The 26,758-nt window shown below is 41.5% G+C and overlaps 1 protein-coding gene across 1 annotated transcript; it reads right to left on the reverse strand.

The window, feature by feature from the left end:
• Nucleotides 1-6,641: 6,641 nt before the first annotated feature.
• Nucleotides 6,642-22,954, reverse strand: slc35e3 (solute carrier family 35 member E3). The gene is made up of 5 exons (XM_080191128.1): nt 22,380-22,954; nt 14,993-15,103; nt 11,435-11,593; nt 8,475-8,557; nt 6,642-7,349 (listed from the first exon to the last, which is right to left on the reverse strand). Exons 1-5 carry the CDS (start codon nt 22,776-22,778, stop codon nt 7,163-7,165), a joined length of 939 nt encoding a protein of 312 aa, XP_080047254.1. The 5' UTR covers nt 22,779-22,954; the 3' UTR covers nt 6,642-7,162.
• Between the last annotated feature and the right edge of the window lie 3,804 nt (nt 22,955-26,758).

The following is a 26,758-nucleotide window of genomic DNA, read 5'->3' on the forward strand; positions in this document are numbered from 1 at the left end:
AGGATGGATCTGGTGCAGATAAATGATATGCATGTTCAAGTTAGATATCAATAGGTCTAAAGACATCAGAATATGGGGACACCATGGGAAAGTGTAACTGAGGTAGAAAATCACCTGCCATCTTATTGAATGGTGGAGCAGGCTCAGAAGAGTAAATGGTCTACCCGAGGTCTATTTTTTACAGTTTTATAAATCCTGTGATGGTGCATCCTTAGAGTAAATGAACTCTTCTGGTAAGTCCTTAAGCTCATGAGTAACTTGGACCACTTATCCAAGAAAGGCAAAATATACAAGTGCTGTCAAGGTGAATGCTTGAAGTTAAATATGGTCAGTGTGCAGAATGATTAAGTTGCTGTTGACAGCAAGTCAATGTGATTTGAGTATTTTGTGCCCATCTGATATTTAATTCTGCCACCAGCATCACCCCACCTTCCCACAGGCAGGCATGCTGAGACTCCACAAATCTCCAGCATCACCTCCCCTTTGGATGAGGTAATTTCCAGTCTCTGCCTCTCCCTGACATTCTGTATGCTGTCCTGCATTAGGAAAAGGTAGAGAAATTTCTACATTGAATCCAGACATGATGTTTATTGACCTACTAGTTTTGGGGGAAATGGTTTGGGCGGGGGGGAGTGGAATTTGGTGAACAATACAATTTTGTGGTCAGAGATGGCCTTATCTGTGAATGACAAAATGGGAGAAGCAAGGCCGCATGGAATAGGAAGGTCAGAGGAACAGCCATGTATATGGTTAGAATAGTTATACAGAGGGAGAGATTACGAGAGGATAGGAGGGTCATGAACTCAGAGGGAACAGTTGAGAAATTGAGATGGAGATTGAAATCATTGTGGATAGTAAGTCATTTGATACAGAGACAGAAAAAAGAAAGCGTAAAGATATCTCAGTGAAAAAATTGGTGTGATAATTGGGTAGCCAGTCGAGAATGAGGATTTTAATTGAAAGGCTACAATTTTATAAAACTCCACCCAGCAGGGAATGTTATCTAATATAATGGTTCTTCTAGCTTCAAAGAACAAAGAACAACACAGCACGGGAACAGGCCCTTCGGCCCAACAAGCCCGCGCCGCCATTTTAACATTATGAGTCCCCTCTCCACCCATGACCCATGTCTATGCTTATTGCATTCCACATTGAAGGAAGACTAGTTTAGGGACAATTTGTTAAACCAATCAGCCTAAGAGCACATCTTTGGGGTGTGGGAGGAAACCGGAACACCTGGAGAAAACCCACGCAAGCACGTGGAGAATGCACAAACTCCCGCAGACACTGGCCCAAATCCATGTATCTGCACAGCAAACAGTGATAGTCCTCAGTGATTCATGAACTTAGCAACATAAGAGTTGGACTTAACACAGCTTTGATTTAGGTTGCATTGGCATATTGATCAATTAAGAATATGAGCAAAGATGGAGCTGTTAGACTGTAAACACTGAAAAAGAAAGGTTATCAGAAGTGAGGCATATTATCCATCTGGTTTTAATCTGATATCTGCTCCAACTACTCCAAGACAGTACTATACAAAAGTAATCTGAATCAGAGTACTGAATATGATGGTGTAGTCAGATCAATTTATCTGTCCCAAATTTCTATTGGAAAGCTGAAATCATTCTGTAGCTCAGAATTTTGCTGATCTTTCCATCATCCTTGCACTTAAAATTTCATCTCCAAATTTAGTGATTTGCTTCTCTATTAGTCATTATAAACAGATGGCAATATGCGGTGAACTTAAAATTGTAGAAAATAGAAACACAATAATCGATCATCTTTTATACTTCCATCTAATTGGTATTTATCTGAAAACATTCTGTGTCACCATTTAGTTGCTGGTCAGTCACTGATGCATTGAGTTATCCCTATTTGGGTGACATATATTGTGAGCATTGTGACTTGGAATTCTTATGCAATTAGTGACTTTTGTACAATCACAGTTCATCCTGAAATTGGTTTTGTAGACAAGTTTAAAGTTTATTTATTAGTGTCACAAGTAGACTTACAACAACACTGCAATGAAGCTACTGTGAAAATCCCTAGTTGTCACACTCCGGCATCTGTTTGGGTACACTGAGGGAAAATTTAGCACGGCCAATGCACCTAACCAGCGCATGTCAGATTGTGGGAGGAAACCTGAACACCTGGAGAAAACCCACACAGACACGGGGAGAACATGCAGACTCCACACAGACAGTGATCCAAGCTAATCGAACCTCAGTGCTGTTAGGCAGCGGTGCTAATCACTGTGCCGCCCTAAGGGAATAATAGTGATAAAAATGTTAGTGTCAGGAAACATTCTTCGACCTGAAATGCTGTTCAATGAGTTTGTATCCCATCTTGCTGGTGAGCACATTCCCATCCTTCCCACCCACTAAAGCTGCCCAAATGCATCTTCCTCTGTCAGAACTGGGTATAGTCGGAAATAATGGCTGAGGAGTTGCCCATATAATTGCTATGATGCTCACCCAGGAAATCATTTATGGAACTCACGGTAGATTTCTCCTTCTCGAGAAAGTTTGCATTTCACCAGCCTATCATGCTTCATAATGAAATTAGATTGGGCTGGAGGCTATAATCTTGCAATCTTCCCCAGATACCGGGGAGTTGCTAGAGGTTCGGAGAGCGGCAAATGTTCAAGGGAATAAATTCAATCCTCGTAACTCCACGCGAGTTAATTTAATATCAGTTGTGTGTAAAGTTTAAATAAGATATTTTTAAACACAGAAATTAACAGACACGTTAAGTTTGAATTTAAGGTTAGTCGGCACCGATCTGGAAAAGACAGATTGTGACTTATGATTGCAAAATCTGATTACTAAATCTGAAGTTACTCTTTTTATTTGCGTTGTTTTCTCATTTAGCAAATTTTGCACATTGCTGGAGACAAAAGCCAAAATTAAGTAACTGAACAATAATATTATTTCTTCATCAACCATATGATCAATTATTTTTAATATAAATGCTGGCAGTTCATTCATAGGAAGATAAAAAAGTTGCAGTTTTTTTTCCAAGCATGGGGATATTATCAATAAAATATGTAGGAGGAAAAACTACAGGAATTATATGCCAACCATGATACGCAAAATATACTTAAGATAACATTTTGGTGAATAAATAACTACTTAAGAGTGGAACTGCTTCAGATCGAATATAAACAACAGACTTGGTTGGGCTGAACAGTTCTTAAATCTTAAGTTTTCCAGAACAGAATTTTGTTTTTATGGGATGCAGTTATTGCATCAAGTTAGTTTCATAATAATATCACAACAAAAGGGGGATCTGAAAAAGCTCTCTCAGCAAAGCATTTATGCTGATATCACCCTGTGAATCAAGTGTCTGAAGGTTTAGTAGTAAAGCTTTTCCCTTTAACAAGTTGATAGTTACTGTAGATTACTTTGCTTGCATGTTTCATCAAAGGCACCCTCCAATTTTCCTTAAGCAGCTTTTCGAAATTAATCCCGTCACTCGTGATAATCGTATAAAATACACCCAGCAGATGGTGGACAGATTTACTTACCAGATCATTTTGTTGTTAAAAAGAGGTTAACACTACTTAATATTGTCATGTTGTGATCAAAGGACTGCCAAACAGTATTTATTCAGAATGTTACGGTTATAAATATTTTGGTGAACATGTACGGAATATTCAATCTGACAATCACTTTAGCAATGGCCTCCAGTCAATGGACTTCCTAGATTGAAAATCGATAGTAAAACTTCCTTGCAGTTAACCAAGCTCCTTAAATCTGGTTTCCAATATCTTCATCATTTTTAGAAGTGAAAAATAAATTCGAAAATCCCAAAGTCTTGTAGCGGTTACAATTCTGGACACATTCCCAATGATCTGAAATATAATCTAATCCGTTAGCAGATGGGAAATGGTATAATGCAGAGCAAACAGTCCTTTTAATAGTAAACTTGTTACTGGATAGTGTGCCTTATGCCATGTCAGGAAGTAGATATCAATGTGACAGGCATCAACCATAACAAGCTATTATTAAACAGGTTTATTCATAAACACTTATTTTCAGAAATAAGAAGTCTCACAACACCAGGTTAAAGTCCAACAGGTTTATTTGGAATCATGAGTTTTCGGAGAGCTGCTCCTTCATCAAGTGACTGGTGTGACACTTCTTACTGTGCCACCCCAGCCCAACGCCTGCATCTTCACACCATTTCAGAAACAAATAGCTGAGAGATTATGGACAGTACAAAACAGTAGTCAAGTCTGGAAACAATTTGCAAGGAGTTAATGTAACACATCAGACAAGACCCTTTGAATTCTTGGTAAACTTCAGAGGAATTATTTCTCCTCAAAAATTGGGCAGCCTTGTTCTTCAACAGAAAAATCTTTGAACAAGGTCCATAAAAACAAGCTGACAAATGTTACTTCTGCCTATATTCCATTACAGGACAAGCTAAGCTGCTAATAGATGAAATGTGGAGGGTTTTTTTGAGTATTAAAACTTAATTCCTTTCAAGAAATGTTGTTTCATTTGAAGGATAGATTGTAAGATGAAGGTGATTTGCCAAATGAATCAGCAATCTTTGCAACAACAAGTAAGAGGCTGATGCATTTATGGGGATAAATCAGTACACGATTATTAAAATAGACACTTGGTTTTGTTTGGCTGATCTCAAAAAGTTAGTAACATCAGATTTTGTGGTCAAGCGGTGAAGCAAGGTCCTTTGCTGGTGACCTCAAAGAAAGCCTATGCTGAGAGAACTAGTGACTGCTGTGGTGAGAACTTTAACTCCCTCAAGCTGCAATTGATTGTAGCATAGTCTGAAGGGGATTCCCAGCCTCCTAGTGTAGCAATGTCATCAAGCTGTTCATACAGTCAATCACATTAAAGAATTCTCACAGTCAGCAAAGCAGGAGGTAAAAAGCACTCAAATCAAATCACTTTTTACAGAGAGTAAAATAAAGTTTGGGAAACACATGGGGTTAAGGTAAAAACTGAAATATCGTTAACATTTTAAAAATGATTTTTTAATCCAGTAAGTAATCATAATGGAGATATTTAAAAAATAACTATATATGGCACGTTAAGGATCAGACGAGGAGAAACTTCTTCATTCAAATGGTTGTGAATCTTTGGAATTCTCTTTCCCTGAGGGATCCATTTAAGGCTGAGATACACAAATATTTGGTCTCCAGGAATATGGGAATGGGTGGGAAAGAGGAAATGAGACAGGTCAGCCATGTCACATTGAATGACAGAGCAAGCTCAGGGGTTTGATAATCTACTCCTGCTCCTATTTATTCTGCTTATGTATTTATAATTCAGCGCTAGTTTTGAAACTTTATTAGTATCACAAATAGGCTTACATTCATACTGCAATGAAGTTATTGTGAAAATCCCCTAGTCACCACACTCCAGCACATGTTCAGGTACACTAAGGGAGAATTTAGCTTGGCCAATGCATGTAACCAGCATGCCTTTCAGACTGTGGAAGTAAACCAGAGCACCCAGAGGAGACCCATGCAGACGCAGAGAGAATGTGTACACTCCACACTGATAGTGACCCAAGCCTGGAATCAAACTGGATCCCTGGCGCTGTGAGGCAGCAGTGCTAACAACTGTGTGACCGGTATTCAAATTGGCAAACAGTTGGACCTTAGTGAATAAAGTTCCGCTTTTTAAAGGGTTTCTAACAGCACAGGGCAGCATGGTGGCAGAGTGATTAACACTGCTGCTATCATTGCCAGGGATCTGGGTTGGATTTCGGCCTTGGGTGACTGTGGGGAGTTTGCACATCAATGTCATTGTTGATCCCAGGTACAGTCAATAATTCACAGCTTTTGAGTTCAGTTGCCACAATGGCTTTTAACTCTTTGAATCATGAGCCCAGTTGCCAGGGTTTGGTCATCTTCTTCACAGGTTTTCAACAAATATATTTCAATACATACACTAGTGACCTTCCTCCCAAAAAGTTACAGCTCTTCAGATACGCTGATGACTTGGCCCTGGTCTTTCATGTTAAAGAACTGCAGGACATTGAGAAGATCTGTGTTCTTTTGGAAGCCTACTTTAGAAATTGGAGATTTTGACCAAATACTGCCAAGGCTGTCGTTTTAGCCTTCCACCTGAACAACTTGTGATCATGGAATGTGGAATAGTGGCAGAAAAGAATCATCCACTTGACACTTCTGGCTGAAAATGGTTGCCAGCACTTCAGCCTTGTATTTTGCACTCGTGCTGGGCTCCATCCATCATTGAGTTGAAATATTCATGGAGCCTCCTTTTCCCCCCATTCATAATTATCAACCACCATTCATGTCTGGAAATGCCATGTCAAATGAATACATAAAAAAGAGTAAACAATATACGTCACTAGCAAAGTCACAAATATTCTGAACTATATTTTCTAGGATAATTATTTGTATTTATTGATTGGTTTCCCACTTTTTCCTACTTTGCAAGTAACATATTTTAGGAACCCTCTGCAGCTGTAACTTGCAAGAAACCATGGCTCAGGTTTACCAATCACCAGGCCAACTGTGATTCACTCAAAATGGTCCCATCTTCCCATGAAACTTGCCAACACATTACAGCAGAAAATGGCACTTAACCCACTTTTACATTCCTTTCCATGTCCACATCATCTAAACATAGGACAACAAGCAGTGGAAAAATAAGTTTATTCCTTTGCCCTCACAATAAACTGTCCAGTGTAATATATTGGACATGCAAAGCATTGTTAAAATTACAAATGTTCACTTTCAGAAAATACATGATTAAACAAGCTTTCCCCATATTATTTGTACCTTTGATTTTTCTGTTTCCAAGATCCAGAATGCCTTTCAGCAATTTTATAAATACAGGACAAGTCCCATAATGTCATTAGTGACCATCACAACATGCTTTCAAATTTAAAGCAGAAGTTGACATTACACATGCTAATTGCAAGGAATATCCTTAAAAGTAACATTTTAATTACAAAAATTAGCAAAATATGGCACATGAAAATTGGTCAGATACATAAATTTCAATTTATAAACAGCAATGGCTTTCTCCATTAAAGGTGTAGTATTTAATTGTAATTCCTTCAACTTTAGAGATGCCATACTTATCAAGTACCTAGGAATTGGCACTCACTAGCAGCACTTAAAAATATAGTTACATAGGACTCAACTAGAAGAAGTTTATGGTCTTTGTGCCAACTTGTTCTTTCCTTCTTCTTGTTCACTAAGTTTGAAATGGGCATAAAGCAAAATGCCACATAGCGTGCACAGAATCCCCAGACCTTGATTAAGTGAAAGGGGATCTTTAAACAAGATATAGCCTCCCAGTAGGGTAACACAAAACTTGAAATGTCCAAACATGTTGTATCTGGATTTAATTCGTCAAGGAACAAACAATGGCCTGGAAAAGGTTGCATTTTGTTCTGCTCAGTGAGAAACATCAAGTAACGTGATATTTAGTTGCAATACATATCTCATCAAGTTATTCAATTGCATGAAGGAATATTGGAAGGTTGGATCATATTATAGACAAAGCTATACCTTCATTTTTCAAACCACAATTGAAATTTCAGTCCACGTGTGATCTGCCCTCCAAAAACTATTTAGGATTTTACTCAGCATGTGTGTCCGTGTGTTACGGAGAAAGCGCTTTTGAGTGCTATTAGTCTTTTTACCAAGAAAGTAGATAATAAGGTTTCCTCATAAAGATACCTGAAATTATTCTGATATAAGTATGTTTACAAGATAGTACTGTTGTGAAAATGTTCATAAGTACACAAACATTAACAACATCATGTATTAGAAGGTATGGGGCAGCACGGTGGCTCAGTGGTTAGCACTGCTGCCTCACAGTACCAGGGACCTGGGTTAAATTCCTTGCTTGGGTCAATGTCTGTGCGGAGTCTGCACATTCTCCCCATGTCTGCATGGATTTCCTCCAGGTGCTCTGGTTTCCTCCTGCAGTCCAAAAAGATCTGCTGGTTAAATGCGTTAGCCATGCGAAACTTTCCCGAACAGGCTCTGGACCGTGGTGACTAGGGGATCTTCAAGTAATTTCACTGCAGTGTTAATGTCAGCCTATTCTACTCATGGCACTAATAAATAGACTTTAACTGCACCGGTGTACTTTTAAACTGCAGGTCAAGGAACACAACTGAACTCTAATCTCAAATGAACTCTAATCTCAATCAAATCATCAAGAGAAATGCCAACTGGAATCTAGGCAATTCCTGCTGGGAGGAAAATACCTAATTAAATGTCAAACAACATTGGCAATAGGAGCTTAAAGGCAAATTGTCTAACTGGCCCGAGTGGCAGTTTTACAGAGATGCCTGAAAGAAAGAAAATGAATGTATACTTAGGCCTAGGTGAATTTGTCCACACCCAAAACTGAAATAATCCACATGTGAAAAAGGAATAACCTTGAAATCTATAATTTTAGCAACATAGTAAATTATCACGACTTGACAGCAATTTAAATGCAGAAGGATACGTGACAGGTGAGGTATTTCCAATGATCCAGTAAATTGACAAATTCACCAGAAAGGCAATTATTCCAGAAAGTAATACCAGCATCTAGAAAAGATAAAACTTACATTGCATGTTAAAGTATTTTAAAATCACTAAAATAAAGAAGAAAATAATCCATTAGTTTATTAATAATACTCACTTTTTCTCAAATGTAACTTTTATTTAGTACAACATATTCTGTTTTATTAAACTAACCGTGTTTAAAGTTTAAAATTATACAAAACTGACAACAGAAATAAACAATTCCTTGCTGGAGGGAGCCACTACATTGAAACCCTATTTGCTACTTAAAAATGGATGGAATGGTACCTTGTTGTAGTGGCTGGACAAAAAATTGACTGGATTAATTCTGCAATATTACAACCCTTCCATATTTCTAATTTTGTAAGTGAAACTACATTGGTATGATTAACAGGTCACTGAGACTTGCTTACTAACTTCAAAATGTAGAGATGAAATTCAAGTGATACTGTGGCCAGGTTGGAAGCTGGTATTCTGCAGTGATTAATCACCTCCTAACTCCCCAAAGTCTTACATCCATCTACACAGCACATGTTAGGAGTACAAAGGAATAATTTGCACTTTCCTGGAAGAGTGCACCCCCAGAAACACTCAAGAAGCTCAACACTATCTCAGACAAAGCAGCTTACTTGTTTGGCATTGAGGTTGGACTGTGTACCATCTTCATAAGGTACAACAACTAGACAAGGCTTCTTTGACTGCACATTCTAAATTGACAACCTCTACCGTCTAGAAGGTCAAGAAAAGCAGGCTTATGTGAACACCATCCTTCCATGCCAACTTGCCGTGAAGCGATAGAGTAAGTCCTCACTTAACAATGACTCATTTCATGGTTTCTCATTTTAACAGCACTAATTAAGTACATCCATTTAACGTTGCCAATTTCACTTTAAACATGTTTGCTATGGTCTCTTTCTCCCTTGGTCTGGCTGAATCCAAAACCCTTCCTGCATTGCCTCCAGTTCTGCCTTCAGTTGCATCCACCCCATCCTCCCAACCAACAGCTGTTGCCTCCCAGTGTTAATTTCTGGCCTTCTGACCTGCCTCCACCCCAGTGACATTGGTATTTACCATCCACCCTCCCATGCTGCTCTCCAGCCCCTAGGGTCATTCTCCGGCCTACCTCCCGCGACCGCCCCAACGTCACCCTCCGGTCTGTTTTCAGCTGCTCACTTCAGTTCTGGCTCCTTTTCTGAACTGAAGCCCCTGTGCTCCATCCAGTGACAGAAGCTAATCAGTGCAGCTAGTTCCAGGATTCCATCTGCCACCTGCACCAACCAAACTCTGCCACAAGATGGAGGCTGGTCAATGAAAAATTACTGAGGCAAGTTCACGTATGATACTTCGTTCATATTTAATAATTTTACAAGTTATTTCAGTTAGGAATGCACAGGACTACACATATACAGTACAATATTTCAACGTGCAGTTTTTTTTCTGGGCAAAAAATGTTCAAAAGAACCCAACTTTGGCTTTAGCATTGATTCCTATGGGACCCACGATTCCTCTAAAATCCTTTCATGTAAAGTCCCGATTTTCAGGAATGCAAATGTAATTTTGAAATGTGGGCTCCCCATATGACATTCCTTAGTGGCTATTAGGTTAAAATCCTGGAATTCTCTCCCAGACAGCTTCTGCCCCACACAGGCTGCAGCAGTTCAGAAATACAGCTCATCACCACCTCCATAACTGGGGCTGGGAAATGGGTACTGGCTCTGTCAGAGACATCCAGATTCCATGAACAAGTTAAAAAAAAATTTCACCTCAAGTCAAAACTGGTTTTCCACTTTTGTTAGTGTTAAACAAAATCTATACACTTCACCTGGTTATCTCACATGGCGGCTAAAGGACAATTTATTACTCAGAATGTGCTGGTTAGGTGCATTTGCCATGCTAAATTCTCCCTCGGTGTACCCGAATAAGCGCTGGAGTGTGGTGACTAGGGGATTTTCACAATAACTTTATTGCAGTGTTAATGTAAGCCTACTTGTGATACCAATAAATAAACTTTAAACAGATAGACTGATGGGATTAAAATCTGCACTCTGTTAGTATAAAGTCTTTTATGAAACTTTCAAGTCCAGTATTTGGAAAACGTGCACAAATTTATGCCACAGAGATTGCTCAATCACTGTGGGCAATTTTCTTTAAGCTCAGCTGGAGTACGAGTGCTTGGCTGCTGACCACAAAATCCAGGCCAATATTAACAAAATTATCAAGGCAATAGCTGCCTTGTGGATAGTTTCATATCTTCTACAATCTATTATACAATATAGATTGTCTGTCCAGTTTGTTTTCAGGGGTCACTTTAAGGGCATGTCGCTTGGTGGATTTATTTGGTGGGCAGTGCCTGGTACATGCAGAGGTGCATAGAGAGCTGGGTTAATAGCAGCAAAGATCATAGAATCCCTAAAGTACAGAAGGAGGCCATTTGGCCTATCGAGTCTGCACCAACCACAATCCCACCCAGGCCCTATCCCATAACCCCATGTATTTACCCTGCTAGTCCCCTGACACTAAAGGGCAATTTAGCATGGTCAATCCACCTAACCCGCACATCTTTGGAGCGTGGGAGGAAACCAAAGCACCCAGACGAAGCACAGGCAGACACGGGGAGAACATGCAAACCCCATACACAATGACCAAGGCAGGAATTGAACCTGGGTTCCTGATGCTGAGGCAGCAGTGCCACCATCCTGCCAGGGAGCCAACACAGATATCTTGTCAGGAGAGATTATTTCCCTGAGGAAAGGATTGGGTTCGATGGGAGGGATGCGGATTGCACAGTTGGTTTGGGGCGATGTGAGAAGGATGTCAATGGAAAAGATGGAATGGCAATCCAACATCCCAAATTCTTAAAACTGTGTGAATAAATAATGCCAAACATTCTGGAAGTCTTACCAATGCTGTGGCGGACCAGTTTCCAAAGATTCCTCTCTCTCCAGTCACTGGTTCAAAAAAAGGAACAGTGAACATAAGAATGGCAGATGACATTGGGGCCTGGTAGTACAAGAGTTGCATAGAATTCACCTGCAATTCATGTTGTTTAGCTCCTACCCACTGTAAATGAAACCAATAAGAAACACCATGTTACACAAACGCTCAAGCAGCAATTTAACACTTTAAAATTCATCTGATTATTATTTAGTAACAGAAGATCAAAAGGCTAATGGATTGCAGAAAGTAAAAGAAATGGACAAGCACCAGGAAAACAGAGCCCCTGATCACGCATCTACAATTGATGTCCATTGGAAATGATGTATCAAGGAACAGAACTGAAGCAAAGCACCAGGTAAAGAGAACATGTCAATTTCCCCACTCCCCATCCCATTGATAATCCTTCAGAGAAACAATAATACCAGAATGGCAACTGTATGGCTAAGTTTAATGAACATGTGGGAAAATATTCAATGTTAGTGGCTCTGTTGAGTTATTAGTTCAGAATGTAATTTTGATCAAAATAATGACTGGAATTCTTTCTTCCTTGGCCTAGCTGAGTCCAAAACCGTTCCTGCATTGCCTCCAGTTTCGCCTTCAGTCGCGTCCACCCCACCCTCCCAACCAACAGCTGTTGCCTTCCAGTGTTAATTTCTGGCCTTCTGGCCTGCCTCCACCCCAGTGACACTGGTATTTACCATCCACCCTCCCACGCTGCGCTCCAGCCCCTAAGGTCATTCTCTGGCCTACCTCCCACGACCGCCCCAACGTTTGGAACAGCTCTGAACAATAATCTCAACAATCCCAGTGAAATTACTGCCATTGAGAGGATCGTTTGTTGTGGAATCCTGGTGGTTTCAGCCAATCACCATTGCCAAGCTGCTTACCCAGATTAAATTAAAAATCAAGGCACTTGACTATTTGCTGCATGCTGTGTTCTATAGTAAAAAGTCTCACAACACCAGGTTAAAGTCCAACCAGTTTATTTGATAGTAAAACCACTTTAACCTGGTATTGAGAGACTTTTTACTGTGTTTAACCCAGTCCAACGCTGGCATCTCCACATCATGCTTGTCCTATGTCAGGAGACCATACTGTAAGTGCTGGGAAATTGCTGTCTCATATACCCCGCTTCCAACATAAAGTCAGAAACCGGAATGTATACTAATGATTGCACAATGTTCAGCACCATTCGCAATTGCTTAAATACTAAAGCAACCTATGGGCAAATACAGCAAAGTCTGAACAATTTTAGGCTTGGGCTGGCAAGTAACATTCATGCCACAAAACTGACAGGCTATGACCATCTCCAGCAGGAGAGAAGCTAACCTTTGTCCCTGGACATTCAATGACATTACCACCATTGAGTCCCCCACTATCAACATCCTGGGAGGTGATACCATTGATCAGAAACTGAACTGGATTAGCCATACAAATGCTGTGGCTAAAAGAGCAGTCAGAAGCTAGGAAAACTGTGGTGAGTAGCTACCTCTTGACTCCCCAAACCCTGTCCACCATCCTCAAGGCACAAGTCAAGAGTCTAATGGAAACTCTCCCCTTGCCTGGAAGCTGGACACCATCCAAAATAAAAGCAGCCCAATTGATTGGCACCCCTTCACAAACATTCACTCCTCCACCGCAGACGCACAGTAGTTCGCAGTGTGTATCATCTACAAGATGCACTGCAGGAACTCACCAAGGTTCCTTAGACAGTACCTTTCAATCTCACGACCACTACCATCTAGAAGGACAAGGGCAGCAGTCACGGAGGAACAACAGCGTCTCCAAGTGCCCCTCCAAGCAACTCACCATCCTGACTTGGAAATACATCACTGCTCCTTCACTCCTTCAAAATTCTGGAACTCCCTAACAGCGTTGTGGGTGTACCCACACCATAGGGACTGCAGCATTGCAAGAGGGCAGCTCACCTTCACGTCTGATCGGCAACAAACATTGGCCAAATCAGCAACATCCATATCCCTTGATCTTTTTAAAAAGACTTTGATTTTTTACCTATACAAATATACAGAAAATCAGAATGTGCATTGCCATTCCTGACAGGGAATGGCTGAATGGGGAACCCATATTTTAATATTTCTCTCTACAACAGACAAACCTAATGTGGCATCTTAGACATTAATATATAATGTGTTACAGGGAGAAGTTTTAATTACGTAGGCAGGTGCTAAAAAAAATCTATAATAATACGAAAGAAACAGGAATGGTGAAAAGAAAGACTTAGTTAGCACATTGTAATACAAGGCCAGAAACAAAATGATAGTTTTCAAAACAGCAACAGAGTAATAAATATTCTACAATCCCATGAAACATTTATAGTAGAAATCCTTAAACAGTATTTGAGGAAAGGTAGTTTCACTTAGGATAGTTAGTCAGTGGCAGGAATGCTACCATAGTTAGCATTAGCCAACTCAACATAAATCACAGACTAAATGGAAGATATTTCCATTATGTGTGGTGCGTTAAATTTAAGTCAGAGAAAATAATGCCCTTGAGCAAGAAGGAAAACTTTACAGCTTATTTAACACCAAAGTGCCATGATGGCCAAGATTTCTTTTGTTGCCATGAGCAACATAAGTGTGCACCAAGGACAATGCACACAGTTTAAATATATATAACATTAGTTTGCAAATAATCCTGTTTACTGATACTAACAGTACTTATTATGTATGTATATAATGTATTTAATACGGCTTTTACACTTCTAACATTTTAAGATGTGGCACACACTTACAACATTCAAATGTGACTCATTGCCATTTTACTTGGGAGTAAAGAAAAGGATAAGTAAATATATGAACAAAAGCATGGTAAGCAGCTAGAAAAAGTGAAAAGCTATTGAGGAATTATGTAAACATCCAAACCGGAAAGACAACTCAGGAAAACATACCGGTTTAAAAGAAAACATAAATCATTTACTCAAAATACTTTGATACTTTGTATCTTCAAAGTAAATTCCAAGATAAAGTTATAAAAAGTATGCAGAGAAGCACTTGGAATAATATAATTAGTTATTATCCTTTTTTAAATAAAGCCCCATTCTTAAATAATGCTACACTGAGGCAGCCACAGTGGTTAGCACTGCTGCCTCACAGCGCCAGGGACCCGGTTTGATTCCAACCTTGGGACACTGTCTGTGCAGAGTTTGCACATTCTCCTCATGTCTGCATGGGTTTCCTCCAGGTGCTTCAGTTTCCTCCCACACTCAAAAGATGTACGGGTTAGGTTGATTGGCCATGCTAAGTCGACCCTAGTGTCAGGGCGATTAGCAGGGTAAATATGTGGGGTTACAGGACAGGGCTTGGGTGGGATTGTGGTCGGTACAGACTTGATGAGCCCAGCGGCCTCCTTCTACACTGTAGAGATTCTATGATATATAGATGATCCTGTTGTTATCTCCAAACATCATACTGTCAACATCCTGGAGGTTAAATCATCAATAAGAAATATTTTAATGTTAATTACTTGTAAAAGGCTACTAGAAAAGAAATCAAAACTACTAACCACTTGATATATAGAGGTAACCAGAACACCAAGTGTTGCAAAAAGTATTCCTAGAAAGTTAAACTTCACATCAAAGTAAGAGTTCAGAATTACACCCAATGTAATAGGGATCTGTAAGAAACAAACGGGAGATGATTAGATCAGGTTTAACAGTTACAGATGGCACATCATACTGGAAGAACTAAACACAATCCACTAAAATATCTTAAACTTGGATTTCTGTTTGGAGTAGTAAAAAAAAAGCAAACTTGTTGTTCTAGTTGTTAAAAAACATTGGTTGTTTAAATTAGTATGTAAATAATTTACAGATAACTTGGCTTTAAAAAATTATTGCAAAATACAGATTTCAATAATTCTCACACATCTAAAATCCAAATAAAATCTCAAGTATTTTTACTCGGTTACAGTTGCAACATGATAAAAAGCTAAGCTATTTAGAAATGTCTATTCAGACTTACATTGATTTTTTAAAAACCTTGCCCGCAAAATACTGAACTAGTCATACATTCACTGTACTTCATTCTCATATTAAAGCCTTAGACATAAAAAACTTCAAAATATCTTATTCCATGAATGCATATTGGAAAAAGCAGAAACGGCGCAGAACAGTTGGTTCATTCAAAGGTTTTGGCTAAAAGGGGGTTTGTCCACATGACTTAATTTCCTTTCGCTAAAGAGTATAACCCTATAATCATCATTCATTGACTTACTTTTCCGTACCGACTCTCAGAACATCTGCAAGTAATATACAAATCAAATGCTGAAATATCCGAACCATAAAATTTGATCAGATTTAAATTACAAAAAGATTTGAGACAGGAGTACTTCAATCATTACACAAGATTGAATCAACATTGAATGTAACAGTTATACATTAAACTAAGCTTTGCCAAAACCAGTAGTGTGATACTGACAGAGTTTACTATTGCACTTATAAATTAGATTCTACTGTGCTACGGGCTGACTTTTACTAGCATGCAAAAGTTGCAAGTATTTTACTACAGTGCCCCTTTTATCAAATTCAACTTGGTTAGTTAGCAGTATCTTTCAAACTGAGCTAGTTAGGATGCTTTGAAAGCTCTAATTTAAACATCATGTCAACCCTAGCCAAATCCTAATCTAATGCTAACACACAAATTTTCAGACTTCTGACATCTTGTAATTTTTCAGAGAGGAAGATAGGATTAACATGACTGTGGGCACAAAACAACAACTAAGATGTTGTGGATTTACAAAAAATCAGTTGGGAAAAGTTGCATACTGGGTTCCATTTTGTGAACTCCAGGCAACATCACAGAAAAGACAATTACTTAAATCTATTAAAACAGATTTCTGTAAATGAGCTGAGAAATTATGGGTGGTGTGGTGGCACAGTAGTTAGCACTGCTGCCTCACAGCTCCATGAACCCGGGTTCGATTCCCAGCTTGGGTCACTGTTTGTGTGGAGTGTGCACGTGCTCTGCATGGGTTTCCTCCGACAGTCCAAAAATGTGCGGGTTAGGTGCATTGGCCATGCTAAATTGCCCCTTGGTGTCCCAGGGTGCGTAGGTTGGAGGGATTAGAGGAGTAACTATGTGGGGTGATAGGGATAGGGCCTGGGTAGGATTGTTGTTGGTGCAGACTCAATGGGCCAAATGGCCTCTTTCTGCACTATAGGGTTTCTATGATTCTATGAAATCGGAATATTGGCAGCCAATCTAGAAACATGGAAAAAGGAGGAGGCCATTTAGCCCTTGAGTCTGTTCCATTCAATGAGATTGGATCTGCAAAACTAATTCCAAATATCATTTCCACATATTCCCCAGACAGTCTGATAACAAGAATTTACCAATTCCAAATTTAAAATTAACAACTGATCGAGTAGCAATTGATGTTTGTGGAGGTGATATTGTGCAATGAGGTGGGACATTCCTGAGAGGTGTTCCCTAATTTCACTTTGGTCACACTCAAGTTTTAGCCTATGCTCACTCACAACACATCTCCATGATCCCCCTCCCTCCCACCCTGCTCTAAGCCAGAAGCGTTGGGTTCAAGTCTCACTCCAAGACTTGGTGGATAAGGAAGGTGTGCTCAGATCACAGCCAAACATTATCAACTTGCAACTCCTTCCATTCGGCCTATGGTGAGCAGGAGAGTTTCCAGGTCAGCTATGCTTTACGGAGTGGAACCCCTCTGGTGACTGACTAAAAATTCTAGCTGTGGCAACAGACACAAGCATGTGCTCTGTCTGCCTCATGCGCCTCTGGACATGGGAAAAAACATTCAGAAGTTTGATGCTACCCAATTATTATTTTGTTATTTAATTCATCTGCTCTATTTAACCTCAACATTACCCTATATCCTGATTTCTTAGTAGCACAAACAGCTTGTATGATAGTTGAATAGTAGATAGTCTAGACTTGGGTGTCTGCTTTAGAACTCAACTGTCGAGTGGGCTACCGGGTAGTGTGTGATGAAGAACTCCAATCAGTTGGTTAAACAGGATTTCCCTTTCACAAAACCATGCTGACACTGCAGGATTACCTTGAATGTTTCCAAGCAGCCTGCTATAACATACATATAGATTCCAATATTTTGCCTACTGGAAATGGGCTGCCTCACAGTGCTAGGAACCCAGGTTCAATTCTGACTTTGGGTAACTGTCCGTGTGGAGTCTACAGGTTCTCCCCATGTCTGCACAGGTTTTCTCCCATGGGTCAGCTCTGAGTATTTTGAAAAATCCCCTGAAATGTCTGTCACTGCACGCCTATTGATCCGTCCCTTAGTCTAACTTGCCAGTTCACTTAAGCTAGCTGTGCCGGTCTTGGACCCATTTGTCTCTCTCTCTCAAACTGAATATAAAATTCAATGATATTATGGTCCCTGCTACCTAGGGGCACCTTCACTATGAGATCATTAATGAATCCCATCTCATTGCGTAACACCAGGTCTAATATAGCCTGCTCTCTGGTTGGTTCCAGAACGTGCTGTTACAAGAAACTGTCCTGAAAACATTCTATGAATTTTTCATGTAGGCTAGCTTTGCCCATCTGATTTGCCCAGTTCATTTGCAGATTAAAATCACACAGGACTATCACGGTACTTTACTGACAAGCTTCCACTATTTCTTCCTTTATACCCATCTCACTGCATGGTTACTATTAGGTGGCCTATACACCATTCCTACAAGTGACTTCTTGTCTTCGTAATTTCTCATCTCAACCTGCACTGTTTCTATATCTTAGTTTCCTGATCTTAGGTCAAACCTCTCTAGCGTGTTAAAACTACTAATTCACCAAGTTCCTCTCCATATTTTCCTAGCTTCCTGCCCTTCTTAAAGATCACTGACGCTTCAACATTCGGATCCCAATCTATGTCATCCTGCGGCCATGTTTCTGAAATGGCCATCAGATCGTACTTATTTACTTCTACGGTTGTAGAAAAGCAAAATGCTGCCAATCCAAAATATAAAAGAAACAGAAAATACTGGAAACAGTCAGCCGCTCTGCAACTTCTGTGCCAACGAGAAAGTCTCTCTCTCTGGATCGAAAGACGTGCCAGACCTTGCACCATTTTCTGCAAGCTGTGGGCTCGAGTGTGTATTATACATTTGTAGATGTAGTTTGTAACCTGTGTAAGGCAACTTCTCAACTCTATTTTTACAGAGGCACAATAGCAAGCATCCTTTCTGGATGTATCACAGCTTGGTATGGCTCCTGCTCTGACCAAGACTGCAAGGAACTACAAAGGGTTGTGAACGTAGCCCAGTCCATCACGCAAACCAGCCTCCCATCCATAGACTCCATCTACACTTCCCACTGTTTCGTAAAAGCAGCCAGCATAATCAACGACCCCACGCACCCCTGACATACTCTCTTCCACTTTCTTCCATCGGGAAAAAGGTACAAAAGTCTGAGATTACATACCAACTGATTCAAGAAAAGCATCTTCCCTGCTGCCATCAGATTTTTGAGTTAAGTTGATATTTCTCTTCACCCTAGCTGTGACCGCAACACTACATTCTGCACCCTCTCCTTTCCTTTTCAATGTTTACGGTATGCTTTGTCTCCATAGCATGCAAGAAACAATAGTTTTCACTGTGTAACAATACACATGATAATAATAATACAAATCAAATCACCAAGTCTGTTTTGATTGGAACATTAGGGAGGTAAATGTGTCGCAGTTTTCAACCTGGTTATTTTTATAAGAGGTGAGGAAAGAATGTATAGAAAACAAGATAAGGAAATAATACAAGATAAAGGTGGTGGTACAATGGTTAGCACTGCTGCCTCATAGCACCAGGGACCTGGGTTCGATTCCCAGTTTGGGTCACTGTCTGTGCAGGATCTGCACGTTCTCCCCTTGTTTGTGTGGGTTACCTCCCAGTCTGAAAGATGTGCTGGTTTAGGTGCATCGGCCATGCTAAATTCTCCCTTAGCGTACCTGAACAGGCGCCGGAGTGTGGCGACTAGGGGATTTTCACAGTAACTTCATTGCAGTGTTAATGTCAGCCAACTTGCAGCACTAATAAATAAACTTTAAAATTAGACTGACACAGTTAAAAAGTTTAAAATGTAGATCCAGGAATTATTTCATACATAAATGAATTCTAATCTCGACCACACCATCAAGGAAAATACCAACTGAAATCTAGGCAAGTCCCGCTAGAAGGAAAATACCTGAATAAACGTCAAACAATATTGGCAACGGAACCTTAAAGGCAAATAATCTAACTGCGACAAATAAATTAATAAGCTTTAGAAATCTTTTTGAGTAAGGTTTCAGCCAGCATATTTTTAACATTTTTGGGAGATGTACATGTTGAATCATGGCTGAATTAGACCCTAAACCATAAGATATAGGAGCAGAATTGGGCCATTTGGCCCATCAAGTCTGCTCCACCATTCAATCATGGCTGATATGATTCTCATCCCCATTCTCCCTGCCTTCTTCCCGTTACCTTTGATCCCCTTTCTGATCACAAACCTATCTATCTCCATCTTAATGATGACCTAATTGTATTATTTCTAGACTATTAATCCAGAAACTCAGCTACTGTTCTGGGGACCTAGGTTCGAATCCTGCCACGGCAAATGGTGGAATTTCAATTCAACAAAAAAAACCCCCAGGAATTAAGGATCTACAGATGACCATGAAAAGCACTGTCGATTGTCGGAAAAAATCATTTGGTTCACAGGAAGGAAATCTGCCATCCTTAGCTAGTTTGGCCTACATGTAACTCCAGAGCCACAGCAACATGGTTGACTCTCAACTGCCCTCTGCTCTCTCAACTGCCCCGTCTACATCAATGGGAATGAAGTAGAAATGGTCGAAAGCTTCAAGTTTTCAAGTGTCCGGATCACCAACAACTTGTCCTGGTCCCCCCATGCTGACATTAGAGTTAAGACAGCCCACCAACGCCTTTACTTTCTCAGAAGACTAAGGAAATTTGGTACGTCAGCTATGCCTCTCACCTACATTTACAGATGCACCATAGAAAGCGTTCTTTCTGGTTGTATCACAGATTGGTATGGCTCCTGCTGTGCTCAAGACTGCAAGAAACTATAAAAGGTCATAAATGAAGCCCAGTCCATCACGCAAACCAGCCTCCCATCCATCGACTCTGACCACCCTTCCTACTGCCTCAGCAAAGAAGCCAGCATAATTAAGGACCCCACGCACTCTGGACATACTGTCTTCCACCGTCTTCCGTTGGAAAAAAGATACAAAAAGTCTCAACCGGCTCAAGATCTTCTTCCCTGCTGCCATCAGACTTTTGAGTGAATCTCCTCGCACTAAGTTGATCTTTCTCTACACCCTAGCTATGACTGTAACACTACATTCTGCACCCTCTCCTCTTCTTCTCTATGAATGGTATGCTTTGTATAACACAACACTTTTCACTGTATACTAATACATGTGACAATAGTAAATCAAATCAAAGTAAAAGTAAAGTTTATTTATTGGCCAGAAATAAGGCTTACATTAACACTGCAATGATGTTACTGTGAAATTCCCTAATCATCACACTCCGGCACCTGTTCGCATCATTGTACCTAACCAGTACATCTTTCAGAATATGAGAGGAAACCAGAGCACCCAGAGGAAACCCAAATGTGCAAACTCCGCATAGACAGTGACCTAAGCTGGAATTGAAACTGGGTCCCTGGCACTGTGAGGCAGCAGTGCTAACCACTGTACTACTGTGCCAAATCAAAAAAATCATTCAGCCCATCGAGTCTGCCCCGCCATTCAATCATGGCTGATATGGGAAAATTTCACAGTAACTTCATTGCGGTGTTAATCTAAACCTTACTTGTGGCTAATGATTAAACTTTTTGTTTTACTTTTTATATAAATCTCATCCCCAATTCTCCTGTCTTCTCCCCATTACCCTCAATACTGCTTGTTGATCAAGAACCTGTGTATCTGAAAGACAGTCACTGATTTCTAAATGACAAAAAATATGAGCTTTAAAAACTTTTTAAAGGTTTCAGCAAGCTTATTTTTTTAAACATTTTTGGGAAATATAAATGTTAAATCACGGCTGATTTAGACCATAAAACCATGAGATATAACAGTAGAATTTTTCCCAAGTTGGGAATTGAAGCGTCCCTGGCGCTGTAAAGCAGCAGTGCTAACCAGTGTGCCGCCCAAAAAAACCAAATCAAAAAAACCATTTGGCCCTTTGAGTCTGCCCCACCATTCAATCATGGCTGATATGGGGAACTCATGGGGAATTTCAGTAACTTCATTGCGGTGTTAATGTAAACTCTACTTGTGACTGGGCAGCATGGCGGCACAGTGGTTAGCACTGGTGCTTCGTAGCTCCAGGTACCTGGGTTCAATTCCCGACTTGGGTCACTGTCTGTGTGGAGTCTGCACATTCTCCCTGTGTCTGCGTGGGTTTCCTCGAGTGCTCTGGTTTCCTCCACAGTCTGAAAGTTGTGCAGGTTAGATTGATGGGCCACGATAAAAAAATTGCCCCTTTGAGTCCTGAGATATGTAGGTTAGAGGGATTAGCGGGTAAATATGTAGGGACATGGGGGTAGGGCCTGGGTGGGATTGTGGTCGGTGCAGACTCGATGGGCCAAATGGCCTCTTTCTGCACTGTAGGGTTTCTGTGGACTAACAAATAAAATTTTATTTTAAAATTTTTTTATATGATTATCATCCCCAATTCTCCTGCCTTCTCCCCATTCCCCTTATTGATCAAGAACCCATCTGCCTTAAAGATGCTCTCTGATTTCTAAATGACAAAAATATATAATTGCACTTTCTTTTATTTTTTGGGAGGGGGGGGTGGTGGCTGTTATCTGAGAGACCGATAAGGAAATACTGAGTGTTGTGTGCTTTCCAGTCCCGGGGGTGGGGGTGGGGGTTTGAAGCTCTCTCAGCTCCTTACCAATGTCAGTTTGATCTTGGAGGAGAAGGTCTTTTTGTAGTAGAGGCTCTGGATGAGGATGATGACCGGGGTGGTCATGGCCTTGGCCAGCTGGTAGGTGCCGATGGTGTTGTTCTGCAGGGACAGGTTGGTGAACACCACGAAGCCGCAGAAGCTGAGGGCCAGCGGCAGCAGGCTGGCGGGCGGCAGCGCCTTGGGGCAGAAGAGCTGGAGCCTCTGGCACAGGTGGAGGCCCAGGCCGGTCACCACGAAGTGCAGCAGCGTCAGGCTCATGTTGGGGAAGCCGTACTCCACGTAGATCCACTTGTTGACCAGCACGATGCAGATGGAGGCCGCCAGGTTGACCAGCAGGCCGGCCACCAGCCGCCCGCTCCGGCCCACCGCCTCCGGCACCCCCATCGCCCAGGCCGCCACGCTGCTCTCCCCGCGGGGGGGATCCTAGAACCCCCCTGGAGCCGGACTCGGCTCCCTCCAGCCGGGTCGGCCGCTTCACCTCAAAAGCGCCGCTTGGCGCTCCTGCTACCGCTGCCGCCGCCGCTCCATCCGGAGTGAACGTCCAACCGCCACGGCTGCAATCAACTCCCCCACAGAGTGGTACAGTCTCCACCCCCTCCCCACAGAGTGGTACAGTCCCCCCCACAGAGTGGTACAGTCCCCCCCCACAGAGTGGTACAGTCCCTACCCGTCCCCCAAACATCGGCACAGTGTCCACCCCACCCCAAAGAGCGGCACAGTCTCCACCCCACTCCCCTTCCCACAGAGTGGCATAGTCTCCACCATTCCCTTTCTCAGAGAAGTACAGTTTCACACCCGCCCTCCCCCAGAATGGCACAGTCTCTACCCCCTTTTCCCCCCCAAGTGGTACAGTCACCAACCCCAGCCTCCCTCCGCCCCCCTCCGCCCAACCACTGCTACCCCACATCACTCACATCCACTGTCCATGTGTCTATGCACGACAATAGAGTGACCACAGTAAGGAGTCTCACAACATCAGGTTAAAGTCCAACAGGGCAGCATGGTGGTTAGCACTGCTGCCTCACAGTGGCAGGGAACCCGGGTTCAATTCCAGCCTTGGGTTACTGTCTGTGTGGACTTTGCATGTTCTCCCCTATCTGTGTCGGTTTCCTCTGGGTGCCCCACAGTTCAAAGAGGTGCGGGTTGATTAGCCATGCTAAATTGCATTTAGTGTCGGGGGATTAGCAGGGTAAATAAGGTGGGGCTATGGGGCTAGGGTCTGGGTGGGATTGGAGTCGGTGCAGACTCAATGAGCCAAATGGCCTCGTTCTGCACTTTATGATTCTATGGTATTGGGTTTATTTGATGTCACAAGCTTTCGGAGCGCTGCCCCTTCATCAGTTTTTTTGCTTTTATAAACACACACAATTGCAAGGTAATGGTTGGAATGTGAGTTTTTATAGGTAATCAGGTCTTCACAGGTACAGGCAATGCGAGTGGAGAGAGGGATAATCACATATTAAAATGTGTGAATTGTCTCAAGCCAGGACAGTTAGTGAGATTTTGTAAGCCCAGGCAACTCATGTCGGTTACAGGTAGTGTGACATGAACCCAAGATCCCGGCTCAGGCCGTCATCGTAGGCTACTAGTTTCTGCTCGGCAATTCTGCACTGTTGAGTGCCTTGGAGAATGCTTACCCGAAGATCAGAGGTTAAATGCCCTTGACTGCTGAAGTGTCCCCCTGATGTGGAGATGCCAGCATTGGACTGGGGTGGGCACAGTAAAATGTCTCATAACACTAGGTTGAAGTCCAAGAGGTTTATTTGGCAGCACTAGCTTTCGGAGTCTCAGGCTCCTTCATTAAGTGTTCCCCATCAGGAAGGGAATACTCTTGCGTGGTGCTTGTTGAGCTGTGTTTGTTCATCTATTGTCATAGCTTCTGCGTGGTCTTGCCGACATACCATGCTTCGGGACATCCTTTCCTGCAGCATATCAGGTAGACAACGTTGGCAGAGTCGCATGAGTATGTATCATGTACCCACTGGGTTGTGTTCTCACGTGAGATGATGGCAATGAACCGGGATCTTGGGCTTATGTCACACTACCTGTAACCTACATGACTTGCCTGGGCTTACAAAATCTCACAAATAGTAACTGCTATTCTCGGATGCCTGCATCTTTACAGCACCTGTCCTGTCCAGACTTCCTCCCAGTAGAGTTGAAACATGAAGAAGAATGACAGGAAATTGACATTGCAGGATATTAAGAAAATACCCTACTAAGAGTAATACTTGCACACTCTGTAGGAGTGATGACATTCCCAGCCTTGTTTCAGACAAGGCTGTTTCCTTCAGGCAATGGATCAACATACATAGAAAAGTCTCCACTCTTTCAACAATGGAATGGATTTCCAGACCTGGATCTAGATTAAATTCCTGTATAGGATTCATCAGCTGTAGAAGCTCTGTAGTTTTGATTTATCTTTCTGCATTGTAAGATGACATTAGTGTAAGGATGACTTGCTTTATCATGGCTAATTCATCAAACCCACACATCTTTGGCCTCCATGGGGCAACTTAGCAAGGCCAATCCACCTAACTTGCACATCTTTGTAGTGTAGGAGGAAACCGGAGCACCCGGAGGAAACTCACATAGTCACAGGGAGAATATGCAAACTCCACACTGTTACCCACGGCCAGAATCAAACCTGGGTCCATGGCATTGTGAGGCAGTAGTGATAACGACTGTGCCACCATGTCCAATGGGAGATGGCTAGATTCTCACTTGTGTGAGATGTTCATTGTCTGCCACTTGTGTGGTGTGAATGTTACTTGCTACTTATCAACCAAGCCTGAATGTTATCTAGGTTTTGCTGCATATGGGTACGAACCGCTTCAGTAACTGAGTCATCACAAATGTTGCTGAACGTTGTGCAATCATCAGTGAAAGTCCCTACTTTTGACTTTATGGTAAAGAGGTCATTGATGAAGCAGTTTATGACACTACCCTGAGGAACTGCTGTGATATTCTGGAACTGAGAGGATTGAGGTCCAATGACCGTAACCACCTTCCTTTGTGTGACTCCAAGCATTGGCAAGTTCTCCCTCTGATTCCCATCGACTCCAGTTTTGCTAGGGCTCTTTGATGTCAAGGCCAATCAATCGCACACCTCTTGAGTCTGGCTGTTTTGTCCATGTTTGAACGAAAGTTGTAATGAGGTGAGTGGCCTGGTGGAACCCAAAATGAGTGAGAGTAAGCAGTAAGTGCCATTTGAAAACACTGTCAATGGTGGCTTCCATCACATTGCTGATGGGGTGGTAATTTTTAAAAATTCTTTCATGGGATGTGGATGTTGCTGGCTTGGCCAACATTTATTGCCTATTCTTAATTGCCCTTGAACTGAGTGGTTTGCATTATTTCAGAGGGCATATTCAGAGTTGACCACGTTGCCGTGGATCCAGTATCACATGTAAGGCAGACAAGGATGGCAGATTTTCTTCCCTAAAGGACATTAATAAATCAGATGGGTTTGCACAACAATGGCAATGGTTTTAATTCCAGATTTTAATTGAATTCACATTTTGCCATCCGCTATGGGATTCAACTCTGGTCCCCAGAACATCACCATGGGTCTTTGGATTACCAGCTCAATGACAATATCACTATGCCACCACCTCCCTAATTGGCTAGGATTGATCTGACCTACTTTTTTGTGGACAGGTCATACCTGGGCAATTTTCCACATTGCCATGGAGATTCCAGTATTGTAGCTGTACTGGGACAACAAGGCTAAGGTAATGGCTATTTCTGGAGCTCTCATCTTCAGTACTGTTACTATAATGTTGCCCAATTTGCAGCATCCAGTGCCTTCATTCATTTCTTGGTGTTGTGAAGAACCCCACAAATGTTAGATGCAAGGGTATCACAAAAAAAGGATGGCTTGGAATGTCAGTTCTTAATTGTTTATTCTGCAATTTGGTATAATGTGAGGAAAGATATTGAAACCAGAGAGGAATGGCAAAGTCTTGTAACTATTAAGAAAACAAAGGTAGTTTTAAGGGATTTATATTTGTATTGGCAAACAATTGGAATAAGCTATAATTTTAATTTAATGTTTCTATGTCTGAAAGGGCAAAAACTTATACTTGGATTCATACTGCGTGAAAGTGTTTGAATGTGTGGAGGTTGGTCAGTTTCAACTGTGATTCTTTTGTGCTTCGAGAGGGTTATGGCATGAAGAATAGTGGCAGTAGGGCATTGCTTAGCAACTGGAGGCCCTTGTAAGGTTAAAAAAACTTAAGTTTTAGTTTTAGCTGGATATATTGCAGTTGGAGATAGGATAGCAGAAAGCTCAGGTATTGAATATCTTTTACATTCTCAATGCAGCAGTGAATGATACAGCTGGAAAATTCTTCACTGAAGTT

Source organism: Carcharhinus amblyrhynchos, chromosome 6, assembly GCF_965287045.1.
Source record: "Carcharhinus amblyrhynchos chromosome 6, sCarAmb.v2.hapA, whole genome shotgun sequence".
Lineage (NCBI taxonomy): Eukaryota > Metazoa > Chordata > Chondrichthyes > Carcharhiniformes > Carcharhinidae > Carcharhinus > Carcharhinus amblyrhynchos.

Bases quoted from the DNA above. Each gene is read 5' to 3' on its own strand.
- slc35e3 (XM_080191128.1), bottom strand. From the start codon at position 22,778: ATGGGGGTGCCGGAGGCGGTGGGCCGGAGCGGGCGGCTGGTGGCCGGC. The intron at 11,594-14,992 runs GTTAGTAGTTTT...TTTCATTTACAG, and splicing joins TTACCTCTATATATCAAGTG to TGGGTAGGAGCTAAACAACA. The intron at 8,558-11,434 runs GTAAGACTTCCA...TATCTTTTCTAG, and splicing joins ACTGGTCCGCCACAGCATTG to ATGCTGGTATTACTTTCTGG.